The sequence below is a fragment of the Corvus cornix genome, chromosome 1 (assembly GCF_000738735.6).
Source record: "Corvus cornix cornix isolate S_Up_H32 chromosome 1, ASM73873v5, whole genome shotgun sequence".
NCBI lineage: Eukaryota > Metazoa > Chordata > Aves > Passeriformes > Corvidae > Corvus > Corvus cornix.
In genome coordinates this window covers 16,762,485-16,778,533 of record NC_046332.1, presented here as the reverse complement: position 1 = coordinate 16,778,533, position 16,049 = coordinate 16,762,485, and the positions used below count along the sequence as shown (strand labels likewise).

At 57.8% G+C, this 16,049-nt stretch overlaps 4 protein-coding genes across 5 annotated transcripts; 2 read left to right on the top strand and 2 right to left on the bottom strand.

Moving 5' to 3' along the window:
• Window positions 1-814: 814 nt before the first annotated feature.
• LAMTOR1 (late endosomal/lysosomal adaptor, MAPK and MTOR activator 1) lies at window positions 815-5,299 on the bottom strand. Its single transcript, XM_039565251.1, is given in 6 exon segments — window positions 815-1,409; window positions 1,700-1,826; window positions 2,217-2,294; window positions 3,258-3,355; window positions 3,357-3,404; window positions 5,143-5,299. Coding segments are annotated over 6 exon segments (486 nt in total). The 5' UTR covers window positions 5,185-5,299; the 3' UTR covers window positions 815-1,316.
• A 3,792-nt stretch (window positions 5,300-9,091) lies between these two features.
• LOC104686975 (transmembrane O-methyltransferase homolog) lies at window positions 9,092-11,260 on the top strand. Its single transcript, XM_010395784.4, has 3 exons — window positions 9,092-9,845; window positions 10,285-10,481; window positions 10,707-11,260. Exons 1-3 carry the CDS (start codon window positions 9,584-9,586, stop codon window positions 11,025-11,027), a joined length of 780 nt encoding a protein of 259 aa, XP_010394086.2. The 5' UTR covers window positions 9,092-9,583; the 3' UTR covers window positions 11,028-11,260.
• Window positions 11,261-11,311: 51 nt separating this feature from the next.
• On the bottom strand, window positions 11,312-13,187 carry ANAPC15 (anaphase promoting complex subunit 15). Its single transcript, XM_039564137.1, has 4 exons — window positions 12,997-13,187; window positions 11,924-11,983; window positions 11,706-11,843; window positions 11,312-11,572 (listed from the first exon to the last, which is right to left on the bottom strand). Exons 1-4 carry the CDS (start codon window positions 13,114-13,116, stop codon window positions 11,525-11,527), a joined length of 366 nt encoding a protein of 121 aa, XP_039420071.1. The 5' UTR covers window positions 13,117-13,187; the 3' UTR covers window positions 11,312-11,524.
• A 511-nt stretch (window positions 13,188-13,698) lies between these two features.
• On the top strand, window positions 13,699-15,998 carry LOC104686974 (folate receptor gamma-like). 2 transcript variants are annotated; one of them, XM_019283714.2, is made up of 5 exons: window positions 13,699-14,280; window positions 14,451-14,604; window positions 14,821-15,009; window positions 15,084-15,219; window positions 15,585-15,998. In XM_019283714.2, exons 1-5 carry the CDS (start codon window positions 14,234-14,236, stop codon window positions 15,857-15,859), a joined length of 801 nt encoding a protein of 266 aa, XP_019139259.1. In that variant the 5' UTR covers window positions 13,699-14,233; the 3' UTR covers window positions 15,860-15,998. The 2 variants fall into 2 exon arrangements, with proteins under 2 accessions (XP_019139259.1, XP_010394085.1); XM_010395783.3 differs by having other exon boundaries at window positions 13,701-14,280; window positions 14,418-14,604.
• Window positions 15,999-16,049: the final 51 nt, after the last annotated feature.

Genomic DNA, 16,049 nt, shown 5'->3' with positions numbered 1-16,049 from the left:
AGAGATGAAGATGAGGAAGACCCTTTGCTCCCAGGGAAGGAGAAGGGCCTCTGTTCTTAGAGATGAAATGCTCCCAGAGATGGGTGAAGAGAACTTTTGTTTCTGAATGGCTCAAGCTTAAAATTGTACCCCAAAAAACTTCAAGAGTGGACCCTCGAAAGCAGTTGTGGGAAAAGCTGCAAGCTGGGGGAAGGGACTCACATGAGAGCAGAGAGACTCCGCTTCCTAAATGGACTGAACAATATTTGGAAGTGGGCGGCTGTCTCATTGTCATAATGTTTTCATAGCACAAGCAAGAAGAGACTTCTCTTTCTAAATGGACTGAACAAGGTTATTATGGAAGTGGTAAACAGACTGAACATCTTAAGGGTTGTCTTTTTACATTGTCAGTGGGAGAAGGGAGGAAGGTGGGGGGAGGAGAAGAGCTCTGAAGGTGTGGTACAGTTTTTTTTTTCCTTCTTTTAGGTCTGTTAATAAACTTCTTTATATTCTTTCAAGGTTGGTGCCTGCTTTGCATTTCTCCTAATTCTTATCTCACAGAAGGTAAACAGTAATGAGTATTTTGGACCAAACCACTACACTAAATTGGTGTTTCCGCCTGGTTACAGAACCAAACCCGCTACAAAATCTTAGGTGCTTCCTTCCCCTTAAGGGTGGGTCATCACACATTCCCTGTCCCCCTGTCCTCTTGGCCCTGTGGGACACGATGGAAGAGGTGACAAGGGACAGACAGATGTGTGTACCCCTCCCCACCATGGCACAGCTCCCCCATCACGTCCATGCTGTGTGCGACGGAGAACAGTGGAGACAGGCACTGGATGAACGTGGCTTTATCTACTGTGGCAAAAAATAATAGTAATTAAAAAAAAAAAACCAACACAAAAACCAAAATAAAGGTCTAAACATGTAAAAATGAGAAGGGATGGTGTTGGAGCCACCAGGCCCCACACAGAGCATCACATCTGCCTGGTTCCAGCCCACCCATCCTGGTGACCTGGCACACAGTGCTGACCCACACCAGGGCCTTCTTGCACCGGCTGTTCCCTTTGTGCTCATCCCTGTGCAAGGCAGCGTCCAGCTGACACAGCCTCCTCCCCACGCACACCCACCCACCCACCCATGAGGAGGAGAAAGCCTCAAGCAATGCAGGTGGGCTCGATGTGCCAATGATGGGCGCCTTGGCATTTAGTAGGAAACAGGGTATCTGTCCAAGTTCTGTGGCAGCACCGTAGGGAGGGAAGGGATATAAAGAGAAAAAAATAGGGAAAAAATCAAAAACAACCCAAAGCGGTGGAGCAGAGGTGGTGGGGGCAGGCTCAGGGGATGCCAAACTGTACAACCAGTTCTTCTTTGGCGTCAACACGGATCTGTGAGAGCGCACTGAAGGCGTAGGCAGCTATCCGGGACACCTGCGGGCACAAGGACACGGCTGCGTCACCGATGGCTCCTGCAGCTCCTGGTTATCCCAAATAAACTATTGCAGGAGATTAACCTCCAGCCCTAACAAATCCCTAAGCCTGTTCTGGGCTTTGCCCCCAGCTCTAACAAGGCCTTAAACCTGACCTAGGCTTTGCCCTCAGTTCTAACAAGTCCTGCCAGAGCTCTGGGCAAGCCAGCAGGGCACCACTGCTCCTCTAGGATAAGGATGTGTCTCTGGGGAGCATCGCAGGGGCCCAGGGCTCACCCCAGCCCTGCTCACCTGCTGCAGGTCTGCGAAGGGGACAGGGTCACTGGCAAGCACTTGGTGCGGTTGGTTAGTCAGAGACGGCAGCAGTGGGAGCTTCTTCCAGTGCGTCAGGTTGCTGCTGAGCATGGCCAGCCGTGTGCTGTGAGGGGAGAGCAGAGAACATCAGTGCCATGCCAAGACATGGGGACACCCAGAGGATGGGTGCTGCACCCCCAGGGGGAGAAAGGGAGAGCAGTGGTGCTGCACTCCCAGCATCCAGCTCTCCAACACAGGAACCTGTCAAGCAGAAGCAGTCACATCCAGCCCCCCACCATCTGCTCCAAGGGCTGGGTGAACACAGGAACCCTTTGTCCTGGGCTCTGCTGCCTGCACTGCCATGGGCCTTCCCTGAGCAGGCTGCACCCTGCTCTCCAAGACGCCACAGCCCTACTACATGCTGAGGCCAGGCCAAAGCCCCTGGGACCTGCCCAGGGACACACATGGCTGTGAAGGGACTGCGGGCACCCCAGGGGAGAAGCGTAGGTCCCACCTGTACTGCCTGGCTCTGTCCATGTACTCGTGCTGCTCCATGCCCTGGGAATCTGCTGCCGACACGTCGATGATGTTGCTGCAGAGACACAAGACAGTGGCTCCCACTGGAGGCTCATTGCTCCCCCTGAGTTCCCTCCCCATCTCAGAGCATCCTCTGACCAGGGCAGACAAAATCCAGCACCCACCAGCACCTCAAAACAAACATCTCAAGGCCAAACTCGCCCAGTGAATGCTGCCAGCTGGACACAAGTGTGCCAGGCTGGAGTGGCTGTTCTCCAGGAGGGAAATGCCAGGGAATGTTTGCCCACAGCTGCCCTGGGGCAGAGGCAGGCAGAATCTGCAGGAAGCTGGGGGCTGGTCTGGGCTCTGGGGACCTTGGCATGCAGCCACCTGAGGAAAAAAGCAGGGACTGCTGGGAGGACAATGCACTTGGCAGATGTCCTGAGAGCCCCGGTACCGAGCCCTGGGCTCACAGAAGAACTGGGCTCTTACCCAGGGCCCTGCCACAGCCCCACTGTGTGCACCCCACAGCAAAGTAGCACTCAGAGCTGCTGTGGCCCTGCATGTTGGACACACACGAGTGGCCAGTAGCTCCCCAATGCCAGGCAGGGAGCAGAGGGGCCTTCAAGCATCCCAAAGCCCTCCCAGCCAGGCTGGACACAGGCCTCTCCCCACATTGCCCCTATGCATTTGAGGAAAAGCCTCCTTGGAAGGGGATACAGTGCTGCTGCCCCCCCAGCCACCCTCTCCACATCCCCATGGACTCACTTTCTTATCCAAACCCTGCCCCTATTTCCAACCCAGCAGCTGAGGGGTCACCTCACATCTGTATTCCCATGGGGCTCAAAGCTGAGGGAAGGGGCTGTCTGAGGGCAGAGGGACACAGGGGGCTCTGCCACAGCTCCTCCCTTGCCCTCAGCACATATGGCTGATCACCGGGGCCCATAGCCAGGCAGCCCCCCAGCTGCATGCCACATCCAGGGTCACCACTGGTCTCCGAGGCATGCTGCCTGCCCCATGGGCATGGCCTGAGACTTACATGGCTGTTTTGGCGAGGATGGAGGACAGCATGGCCTGCTCATCGGTGCGTGCCGACGGGAGGTTGTGGTAGCTCTGCTCCGCTCCATTCAGCACTTTTGTTGGGTGGGCTGGCTGCCGGCTCCAGCAGCCGCTTTGTCTCTTCCTCCTAAGTGAAAGGCAAGAGGAAAATCAGCCCTAGCTTCCCCACATCAGCACCACTAACCCCAGGGAATGAGGCAAGTCTCACCCTCCACCTGCCAGGAGGGCTCCCTGTGCATCCCAGTGTAACCCAGGACAGCCTCAGCGCTGCTGGGGCAATGGCCAGGCACCTCTTTACCCAATTCTTTTGCTTTTTCCCAGCTGAAGTCCCCCCAGCCACAAGGACAGCAAGTGTGGCTGAAATCGGGCAGCACATTTGGAGTGGCCAATCCTGCAGGCAGGAGTCTGCAGCCAGCATCGACCTGCATGAAAACCCTGCAGCTAATGACGATCTACCGTGGCTCCACTCCTGACTGGGCACCACAGACACCCCACCCTGCAACAGTGGGGGGCTCACCTGAGCCCCATCTGCCACAGCCCAGGGACACCGTGGTGTGGGGGGTTCCCAGAGGCATGTTTCCCCACTCACTCCAGGAGGTGCAGAGCTGCAGCTCAGCCCTTAATCCTCTGGCTTTTCTGAATGGTGCTGCAGGGGCTGTGAGAAGAGCCCAATAGGGAGATCATGGGCACAAACACGCAAGAGAACAGGATCATAGAATCAGTAAAATTGGAAAAGCCCTCTGAGCCCAACCATTCTCCCAGCACTGCCAAACCCACCACCATATTGTGTCCCCAGGTGCCAAGTCTACATGGCTTTTAAATCCCTCCACAGATGGGGACTCCAACACTGCTCCGGGCAGCCTGTGCCAGGGCTGTACAACACTTTTAGGGAAATTTTCCCAAATATCTGACCTAAACCATCCATGGCACAACCTGAAGCCTCTTCCTCATGTCCTGTTGCTTGTTCCCTGGGAGCAGAGACAGACCCCCCCACCTGGCTGCACCCTCCTGTCAAGGAGTTATGGAGAGTAAGAAGGTCATCCCTGAGCCTCTTTTTCTGCAGGCTGAGGCCCTCAGTTCTCTCAGCTCCTCCCTGTGCTCCAGCCCCTTCTCCAGCTCCGTTCACTTCTCTGGACATGCTCAAGCCCTTCCATGTCTGTCTTGTCCCAAGAGGACGCTCAGCCTGTGACCCATGGTGGGCTGGGAGTGCAGCCACTCCTCCACACGTGCCGTCGGTGGCATCTCCAGCTCCTCTCCAGCCAGAAACTTCCTCTCCCCTTTCTCCTGCTGGGAAATGCTGCTGCGATACTCTAGGCCAGGCCCTTCTCCTTCCTTTCTCACGACACAGTGGGAGCCGGCTGGGCTCCCCGGGGACGGGCTATCACAGCCGAGCTCTCACCGCACCCGCAGATTAAGTTTCGCGGGACAGGTGACAGCCCCAGTTCTGCCCCGGCCCCTGAGCTTCGCGGCAGTCAGGCTGTCCCAAGAAGGAAAAGCTGGCGCTGCTCCCGCCGGCGCCGTTTGAGGCCTTGGACTTACACCTGCAGCGGGACGGGGGAAGGGTCTGGGCCGATCCCCGAGCCCCCGCCTCCAGCCCCCACGCGGCACCAGGGGGACACACGAGGCGGCGCGAGACACGCGAGGAACGAGTGACACGAAGGCGGTGACAGGCGGGAGGGGCGCTCAGAGGGCCCCGGGAGCGGGGAAGGGCCAGGCCCTCACCGGGGACGCGCCGCCTGCCCCCCCCCCCCCCCCCCCCCGCGACCGGGCAGCCCCGGGGGAGACGGGAGTGGGGCCGAGCGTCCCTCCCGGCGCCGGCGCCGCCCCCGCCGCGGGCCTCGCGTCCCCCCCGGCGCCAGGCCCACCTGGTCGGAGGCCTCGGCCTCGCTGCTGTAGCAGCAGCCCATGGCGAGCGCGGCCCCGGCTCCGGCACGGCCCCGCCGCGCGGTCACGTGAGCGCCGAGTCACCCCGGTCACGTGAGCGGCGGGGAACACACACACACACACACACACACACGCGCGCGCGCACGGCCGCGCCCGCCGCCAGGGGCGCGCGTGGTGTCACGTGGGACGGGGCGGTGCCCGCACGTGGGCTACGTCACGCGGCCTAGTGCGCGGTCACGTGTCTGCTCCCAGTGCACCGCCCCCTCCCCCCAGTGCTCCCCGTGTGTTCCGGGCGCGCTCCCGTGCTCAGACACCGTGTTCCTAGGGCTCCACGTTGTCTGTGCTTCCAGTGTTCCCAGTGTTTCCAATGCCCCCAAGTTCACAGTCCCCCAACACTCCCCATGTTACCAGTGCTCCCAGTGCTTCCAGTGTCCCCAGTGCTCATAGTGTCCCCATGTACCTGGTGCCCTCAAGTTCCCTGTGCCACAGTGGTCCCAGTGTTCCCAATGTCTCCAGTGTTCCCAGTCCTCCAGTGCTCCCAGTGTCCCAATGGGACAATGTTCCTGATGTCCAGATGTTTGAAGGATAAATTCGTTGTCAATAGATTTGCCTTGTTACGGTTTAGGGCTCACATGCTTCAACAATCTCTGCACAGGGGAGATTTTCAAAGCCTGGGCCCAAGGTTATGCTACTGATAGTGGACACAAAGGGTGCAGAACTTCCCATTTGGCAGAATTCCCAAGATAAGTAGGAAACTAACAAAATCAACTCAGTAACTGTGCTGAAATCAACTCAGACACTTGACAGGTAGTTCTAGCACTGGGACCACCGATTCACAAGCACTGACCCAAGAGATCCACCAACACAAAAGGGGAGAAAGACTGTGCATGCAGACTAATTAACATACAAAGCATGGGAATCATATAACCAATAGAAAGTAGAACACTAATTAATGACAGAACTAGGTAACTCACAGCCAATGAAAAATAGTTTTGTTTGCTAAATGTATAAATAGTGAAAAGTTTCAATAGGTGTGGTGCTGGCTTTGTAGATTGGTTCCCCAACCCCCCTCTCTGTGCACAACTGTAAATAACCAAATACCTCATTTCTTGCACACTGGGGGAAGAACCTGTTTTGGGACTACACCCTTAGTGCTCCCACTGTCCCCAGTGTTCCCAGTGCTCCCAGTGTTCCCACATTCCCCATGCTCCCAGAGTTCCAAGTGGTCCCCATGTCGCCTTTGTTCCCGGTACCTCCAGTGTTCCCAGTGTCCCCCTGTTCCCAGTGCTTCCAGTGCTCAGAATATAAAGTGGGGGGTGCCTGCCCATGCGAAGCGGTGACTTAATTCCTTGTTTTGCTTTGCTTGTGTGCATGGTCTTTGCTTTCCCTATTAATCTGTCTGTGTCAATCACAACCCACGAGTTTTCCAGCTTTATTCTTCCAATTCTCTCCCTGATCTTGCTAATGGGGAGGGAGCAAGCGAATGTATTGGGCTTGGTTGCTGGCTGCGGTTAAACCATGACTGTCCTTATTTGTCGCCCAGTGTGGGGCACTGAGGGTTGAGATAACAATAGATCTGTCCAGAGTAGGTTGGAAACAAACTTGATCTCAGCATTTGCTGTATTAGGTCCAGAGCCACTGGTCACAATGTTGCTTGGTCCGTTCACGTGGGTATGGTGCCTAACCCTGGATGTATTCCTGTATGTGCTCCTCAGGGTGACCTTTTACAGAGCAGGGACAGGGATCGGCATTGCTCTGTTGCTGTACTGTGGATATGAGTTTATGACATGATAACATCAAGGGCAATGAGGGTACTTTGGGATGTGTATTCTGTGCTGCTCTCCTGCTGCCCTTACTTCAGCACTACCTTTGGGAGTCCATTAATACTTGTACCCAGTCTGTGGGGGGAATGGGGGAAGGATGATTTTCCCCCTTTTTCCCCCCTTTTCCTCCTTTGGGCCTGTTGCAACAGCTTTTCAGAATTTTGAATTGCCTTTGGATGTTAAGGAAAGCACGTTCTTGTTGCGATGTCTGCTATGTCTCAGTGCGCTCCACACTGTTTAGAGTCATGTTTGGAGGCAGAGCAGAGATTTCCAAGGCGGCCATTCAGAGACGTGTCGTGAGGGGGAATAGTCATGAGCGGCATGGAATGTACAAGAAAATTGGCCAATTTTTTGAGAAATTCTCTGCTCCAGTGGTTTGGGAGTTCACCCCTGAACAACTCCAGGACCCTGATAAAGTGACAGAATATTTGCAAGGAGTATGCTATGGCAACTCCAGAGGTGAGTAGCTTACTGCAGTGTGTTGGGCCCTGGCTACTCTTTATTGGACATTGGTGGTCAGTAGAGAGCACCCTCGGGGAGGAGGAGGAAACAGAGCAACAGGCACCGTGGCCACACCACCTGCAGCTGAATCTGGTGAACAACCCACGCTGGAAGCAGTCACCCCTGCACAGAAGAGGGAATCCAAGACAAGATCAGTTCAGTTAGTGAGCGATGAAAAATCAGCACCCTCAGAACAGGAGGAGGAGGCAGGGCCAGAGAAAATCACCTGATCCATGTCTCCAGGTGAGCTGTAAGATGTGTGAAAAGGTTTCAGCTGCCAGTTAGATGAGCCCCTGGTGACCTGGCTGCTCCAGTGCTGGGATATCCCAGCCCTTGATATGGAACTGGATGGTAGTGAAGCCAAGCAGCTGGGATCCCTGTGCTGGGATGTGAATATTGACAAGGGGATTGGGAAGAGGACAGAAACTCTCAGGTCAAGCACGAGGGAAAGGCATTCTCTCAAGGGTGATCGAGTAGTGCACCGAGACAAGTTGGAACACCATGGAGCAAGGTATCCAGTATCTTGGAGAGAATGAGCTGTGCTGGGGGTTGAATCTACTGTAGGGATTCAAATAATGAGCAGTCCCCTGTAGGACCAGGTGTCCAGTGGACACAATCCTTGTGGCACAAGTTTGTACAGAGCACACCATTGTCATACACCAACTCATTGTCAAGGAAATTGGCAGAGGGAGCCATCTGGTATTGTCTGTTGTCAGGAAGGGGGTCTTCTATGTGAATAGTTTCTTTTCTTGTACCCCCTGTCATTAGTATTGTTGCTGTTACTGTTAGTTTTCTTATATACAGTAAATTGTTCTTATCTTAACCTGAGGTCTTTACCTTTTGCGCCTCCAATTCTCCTCTCCATCCTGCTGCTGTAGGAAGAGGGAGAGGAAAGTGGGGGAGAGAGAGAATGGGTATGGTTTTCAGGGTCTCGGTGGGGGCACTGAACAGGGGAGTACCATTCCTAAACCACAACAGATCCCAGTGCCCCAACCCTCCACACCCCCAGTGCTCCCAATACCCCCATGGTCCCAGGCCCCACAGTGTCCCCAAAGACCACTGATTCTGGCTCACAGTCCTCCCGGTGCCCAGTGCTCCTGACTCCCTGTGCTCCTGTTACCCAGTGTTTCCAGTACCCAGTGTTCTCAGTGCACAGTGACAGGACTCCAGCTCCAGTATCAGGACCACAGCTCCTAGTACTACACACCAGTATTGGGGCCCAAGCTCCAGTACTGGTACCCCAGGCTCCAGTATCAGCACCCCAGCCCCAGGCCCCTTTCTGCAGCCCAGGACCACCTCCCTGTCCCAGCCTGGCCCCGTCTCCGTTGGCAGCCCCACTGAGCTGGTAACTGGAGCTCTCAGCTGCAGCTGAGGTGACACCATCAATAATTGAGTGGCAGCAGGGCTCCACGCAGGACTGCCTGCCGCTGCCTGCCTGGAGTGTGAGGACAGGTAGGTGCCACTCCCGTTGCCCTATCCTGTTGCCATGGCTGGGGACCCCCAACAGCTCAGGGTGTGGGGAGCAGGGTGTGGGAAGCAGGGTCTGAGGTGCAGGATATGGGGGGGTGGGAGCAGAAAAGCTGGACCAAGGGGGGTGTAAGGGGTTGTGCTGTACGGTGCCCCTCAGAGCAGCCCAACCCCCTGAGATGCCAGCCCTGCCAACCCAAATATCAGGACTCCAGCGGATGGGTTCCCAGCACTCCCCAGCCCTGGCACAGGGACCCCCACAGCATCCTGGGGTGCCCCAGCCCTGCAGGCCCAGCAGCACTGGAGCCCAGGGAGAGGTACTTCCAGGGGGTGCACAGCACAGCCAACTCGTGGCATGAGTGGGAGCTGTGAGGCTGGCACTCTGGGAGGATGCCCCACCACAGCGTCCCCTGTGATGGGATAGATTTGCCTCATTATCGTTTAGGGCTCACATGCTTCAACAATCTCTGCACAGGGGAGATTTTCAAAGCCTGGGCTCAAGGTTATGCTACTGATAGTGGACACAAAGGGTGCTTTGAACTTCCCATTTGGCAGAACTCCCAAGATAAGTAGGAAACTAACAAAATCAACTCAGCAACTGTGCTGAAATCACCAGCCTCACTCGCTTGTGATGGTGTCTCCGGTGATTGCCCTGGCCTTCCTCCCCTTCATTGTCACTCTGCTGATCCGATACCGGCACTACCTGATGCTGCTGTACCGGGCAGTGCTGGTGGCCTGGCTGCGGGACCGGCTCACCGGCACCTCGCGGGAGCAGCGTGCCTTCCAGTACCTGCTGGCCCATGCCATCCCTGGGGACCCCCACCACATCCTCCAGACCTTCGATCAGTGGTGCTACCACTGTGAGCACCTCAGCTGTGTGGGGCCTGACAAAGGTGAGTGCCACCCTTGCTTGCCCACACCACACTGGGCATGACACTGGGCACGGCCATGGAACCATTAGTATGGCCATGGCACCAATGACATGGCTGTGGCACTGCCAGCATGGCCACAGCACCACTGGCACAGGCATGGCAGCACTGACATAGCCATTACAGGGTTGGTGTGGTCATGGCACCATTGGCATGGCGGTGGCATTGTTCATATAGCCATAGTATCATTAGCATGATTCTGGCACCTTTGACATGGCCATTGCACTGCTAGCACAGCCATGGCTTTGTTGGTATGGCTATGGCATCAGCGACCTAGCTGTGGCATTTTTGGCATGGCTCTCCTCCATTCCTCTGGGCACTGGGAAACTGCTTGGCACCTTCGTCCTGCCCAGGGCTTGGGTGGCGCAGGTTTGTGGGTGCTGAGAGGCACATGCCATGTCAGGGCGGATCGTGGAGCGGGTGCTGTTGGAGCGGGCACCACTGCGGGTGCTGGAGCTGGGCACGTACTGTGGCTATGGCACCGTGCTGCTGGCACAAGGGCTGCCCCCAGGTGCCCGCCTCTACACCATCGAGGGGGACCCCCGACATGCTGCCGTGGCTGAGAAGGTCATCCGCCTGGCCGGCTTCAGCGAGCAGACGGTGAGCACCCGGGCACTGGGAGAAAGCCCAGGTCTGCACCTGAAACCAGGGAGGAGATGGGTGGGGGTCCTTTGCTGCTGTGGCAGGGACTGCAGCACCTGCTGGGTAGCATATGTGGGAAGAGAAAGGTCCTGTCCCATGTGGACCCGTCACCACCCTGTGAAGCAGGGTGGTGGGTGGGCACCCTGACACGCTGCCCCAGCGACTGAGGGTGCTGCAGCACAGGTGGAGCTGATCGTGGGCCCCTCAGAGGAGGTGATACCCCACCTGCGGGAGAAGCATGGCCTGATGAAAGCCGACTTGGTCTTCATGGATCACTGGAAACGCTGCTACCTGAGGGACCTACGGCTGCTGGAGAGCCACCAGCTGCTGGCTGAGGGGGCCACCATCCTTGCCGATAATGTCCTCTTCCCTGGGGCACCCCACTTCCTGCAGTACGCCAAGACCTGCGGCAAATACCACTGCAAGGTGCACCGCGCCAGCCTGGAGTACTTCCGCGCCATTCCTGATGGTATTGCCGAGCTCCGCTACACCGGTACCTGCTGAGCAGGCGGCAAGCTCCTGCCTTGTAGTGGCCACGGTTACTGCGGGAGTACCAGGTCCCCAACCCCCGCCTCAGCCTCAACATGGGCTCTGGAGGAAACACGGTGGCTGCTGTGGTCTGTGGTGGGGTGCAGTGGGTGGTAATGACGTGGCTCATTCCCTGTAGCGCTCCTGCCTGCACTGCACAGGAAGGTCTGCCAGTCACCCCAGTGGATGGTGGGGAGCAGCCCTGCACTTGCCTGGGTGGCACCCCCTGCCTGCCCTGGTGGCCTCACACAGATTTGGGGTTGTTTTCTTGAAAACTGAGTTTATTAGAAAAGATGTGTCAGCTCCAATGTGCCAGGTGGCAGTCTCCCCTCTGGCTCCCCTGGGGGGCTTCCCTCTCAGCCCCCCATCCTACACAGCATCTATGGCAGGAGGAGCTTCACTGAACTGTCCCCCAGAGCCATGGTGGGCAAAGGCTCTACCCCAGCCTCCAGTTTGGTGCGGTCGTGGCAGAATCAGATCATCCACTGGTCCTGATCCTGCTCTGTCCCCTCCATGTCCACCTGGGAAAGAAAGAGGTTTGAGATCCCCCACCAGAGAGAACCCAACAGAGGGAGTGAAGGATCGAAGACAGCCCCCAGAGCTCACGCTCAGGGTCCCACACACTGCACATCCCCTACTTTGGGGTCTATTTACCTCATTGATCTCCCCATCATCAGGAGACTCATTATAATCATTCATCTCATCCATATCCTGCATGTCCTCATCATCTTCTGAGTCCTCTTCGCTGTCTTCATCATCTTCATCATCCTCCTCCTCCTCCTCATCATAGTGCTGTGGACACAACAGCTCCAGCATCCCATCTGCCCCTCAAGCCCTGTGGCAACCCCCCAGTTCCCAGCCCACACACCCACCTCGGATGCTGGCTTTCCTATGGGCACCAAGTTGTTGTCCTTCTCAGCGATGCTCTGGAGCTGGGGAAGGGAGAGAGGTGGGTGAGCACCCCGACAGCTCCACAATACCCTGGCAAACAGGCCCTTCCATCTCAGCTGCTGGCTTGTGTCGCTTCCTGACCATGCCTATTTCCAGCTGGCAGCTGCTCACGGAGTCCTGCTGTCTCCCTGGCATCCCCCAGCCAGGCAGGGAAGAGCAGCTACAGACATCTGCCTGAACACCCTGGCACCAGGCAGGGTGGTCCCGATGATGCTCTGGGGCTGAGAAGGTTCAAGGTGTCCCCATATGTGGTGTGAGGAGCTCAAACACAAAGTTTATGTATTTCTTTATCAAAAAAGAATCAAATTTGAGGCACCTCATCAGCCAGACAAACACAAACACACCAGACAATTAAAGCTCAATTAAAATACGTCAGCACCTCCCACCCAGAGGGACCTGGAACCTCTTCTAAGTGCTGGGGTTTTAATTGATTTAAACTTTTTTATTTAATTATAAAAACTTAATTACTGAGGGTTTTTTAAAAACTTTAATCAAATAGATATTCCCCCCCATAGTCGGGGCACTGCAGCACCAGACCACGCTCATAGCGCAAACACTTGTCAGTTACCAGGATCAGAAATCGCTCCTCGACTCCCTCGGGAGATTAGTTAATTAATTAATTGGCAGCTGGTGCAGGAGCCTCAGTTCAGCAGCAGTTTATTAATTAACCCGCACACAGTAAACGGGGAGCTCCGGGAACAGCCCGCACCGAGCCAGGGTGGCACACGGATCACGGACACGGGACCAGCGGTGCCCGAGCCGGCAACACCGGCACAGGACGCTGAAGAACGGGCACAGTCGATGGACACGCGGGGGAGCGACGCACCGGAGGAGCCCCGCGACCCCCCACCCCAGGCACTGCCTCGGGGCTGCAACGAGCACCGCGGCCGTGCCCGCTGAAGGAGGAAGGGCCGCTTCCCCAGCCCCGAACCCGCTCCCGGCCTCCTGACACTCGAACCCACGGCCCCACATCTCCCCCCGCCCCGGTGCCCACCCAGGCCTGGTGCTGCTGCTCTTGCTGCTGCAGCTCGGTCTCGTCAACGCACGGTCGGTCGAGGTTGAACCAGAGGGACTCGGTGAGGCGGGGCAGGAGTGAGGGGAACAGCGTAGACATGGTGGGAGCAGCGCCAGGCCGGCGCCGGCCGCCGAGCCGGAAGTGGAGTCCAACCCGGAACCAGTTCCAGCGCACGGAGCATGCGCGGAGGGAGGGGGTTGTGTCTGGCGGGGCCAGGCCCGCAGGGGGAAGAACGGGCGGGGCGTGGGTCTGGGGCACCGCCCGGGGGCGGGGCGACCTCTGATTGACAGGTGATGGCTCCCCCTCCCCCCCCCCCCCCCCCGTGCGTCCGAAACTGACCACCCCCGGAGTTATCTGGGAACCCCGGGGGATCGGGGACCCCCGTGAGGAGGTATTTGTGATCCCCACGGAATACCTGTGCCTCCCTTGGGGTATCTGTGACTAATGGTGGGTATGTGACCCCCACGGGTACCAGTGACCCCAGTGGGGAGATATCTGTGATCCTCATGGGGTATCTGCTCCTTTGGGGGCAACTGCCGTCCATGGGTGGGGGTATCTGTCACCTGTGAGGAGGTATCTTCCCCCGTCTTCAGGGCATCTGTGACCTCCGGGGCATGTCTCGCCCACCCATCATGTGTTCCAGGATATCTTCCCCCCCCCCCCCTCCTGCCCCCCGCCCCAAGGCATGTCTGACACTGGAGGGTTTCTGTCCCCCCCGAGCCACAGGTGACTGCTCTCCCCCAGGGTATCTGCTCTCCCCTCCATGGGGCATCTGTGATCCCGTGGAGTATCTGCAATTCAATGAGGGGTACTTGGCTTTACCCTTTGGCCATCTGTGACCCCACAGGGGTACCTGTCCCCACCAGCAACATCTCTTACCCCCCGGCTCACTCACAGGCACCCTGTGGTGTTGGGGGGCCAGGTCCTGCCCCTTGTGCTGGTGTCAGGGAATCAGGCCACCTCCCACGGGAGGGGAGGAAAAACAACCACAGGTGGATTTTGGCTGGTGCTGGCCCCAGCCTGGCGCCAGGAGGATGAATCCCAGCTGCATGCAGGGCTGAGGGGGCCAGGATGGGCACGAGTGTCAATCCATGACACAGCGGGGTGCCAGGGCGGGGTGCACTGTCTCCTCCGTGCCCTCAGTGCTGCCCAATCCATCGCGTTCCCACGTCCCGTGATCAGTGGCCAAGGGTTGTGCTGCGCCACGACCTTTGAGATGAGCTGCGCTTGTCCCATAGCACCTGGAGCCCAGATTCCCACCAGGTAAGAGCCCTGACCCCTGGCACCCCCCAGGTAAGATCCCTAACCCCACTGTTGGTGGTCCTGGGCAGTGACCAGTGCTGCCACACTCGCACATGCACAGTGGGGGACTTTGTCCCTGCTGTCTCTGTGTCTCTCAGTGCTGCCGTCCTGACCGGCTGTCGCCCTGGCAGAGCAATGGCAGCGGTGTTAGCTCTGCTGGTGCTGGTGGCCTGGCCAGCTGCCAGCGCAGCAGTGGCGGTGGCGCAGGACTCACTGCTCAACGTCTGCATGGATGCCAAGCACCATAAAACAGAGCCTGGCCCTGAGGGGCAGCTCTATGGGCAGGTACGGTCCTCACCCACTGCGCCAGCACCCACTGGTGTCACTCGCTGTGGGGTCACCAGAATGGAGGCTGGGGGGCTCTGTGCCCTGACATGAATTCCATAACCCAGTGTCACCCACCTGTGGGCACTGGTGCTTTCCACGGACCCACAGCAGGTCCCAGCTGAACCCTGGTGGGTCCTGATGGGTCCCAGCTGAGCCCTGGCTGCCCTGGTGCAGTGTGTCCTCTGGAAGGACAATGCCTGCTGCACTGCCAACACCAGTGTGGAAGCCCACCAGGACCAGTCCTACCTGTACAACTTCAATTGGGACCACTGTGGGGCCATGCCAGAGAAGTGCAAGCGCCACTTCATCCAGGACACGTGTCTCTATGAGTGTTCCCCCAACCTGGGGCCATGGATCGACCAGGTAGGTGCAGACCCCCCCCTCACCCACCTACCAGGATCCCTGGGGTGAACTGGGGAAAACTGGGGGCCCTGCAGGCAGACAACAGCTGGCGGAAGGAGCGGATCCGGGATGTGCCACTGTGCCAGGAGGACTGCGAGCAGTGGTGGGAGGATTGCCAGGATGCTGTCACTTGCAAGGTCAACTGGCACAAGGGCTGGAACTGGACTACAGGTGAGTGGGGGTTTCAGGGCACTCCCCTATCATGCCTTGACCCTCTTGTGGGTCTCCAGTCACCCTCCATCTTGCTGCAGGGGAGGTTGTGTCCACCTTCCCTGGTGGCTGTGAGTGGGTCTGTGGGTGGAGGGTCCCCATGGGGTGGGGGTGGCAGCCAGGTGGGAATCCCCTGTGCATGTGAGTGGGTCAGGGGGTGTGAGGGTCCTCATGGGGTGTGGGATGTGGTGATTGACCCTGTGCCACCTTGAGATCAACTCTGTCTTCCCCAGCAATGCCAGTGGGGACCCATCTGCACCCCATGCGCAGGGGAGCATCACCCTCCATTTCCTAAAGCCCCCACTTCACCCTCTGCCCCACCCCAGGCACCAACCAGTGTCCCAAGGGTGCCATGTGTCAGAAGTTCAAGTTTGTGTTCCCCACGGCGGCTGCACTCTGCGAGCAGATCTGGTCTGGCTCCTACCGCTACACATCCCACCACCGTGGCAGCGGTCGCTGCATCCAGATGTGGTTCGATCCTGCGCAGGGGAACCCCAATGTTGCCGTTGCCCAATATTACGCCCGTGGCAATGCTCCCCCAAACTCCCTGCTTTCCATCCTGCTGGCCCTGCTGCCCCTCACCCTCCTGGCCCCACTCTGAGCAGGAGGGGCTGCAGGCAGGAGCAGGGAGTAGATGGTCAGGGGGGTCACCAAGCTGCCCTGTGCCTCCCCATGGGATGTCCCCAAGCTATGTCCCCCACAGGCATGGGGCTCATGAATAAACACTCCTGCCCTGCTTAGTGTTGGGGTGCTGTGGGGCTGGGGATTGGGGGGGCAATAGGATGGTTGAG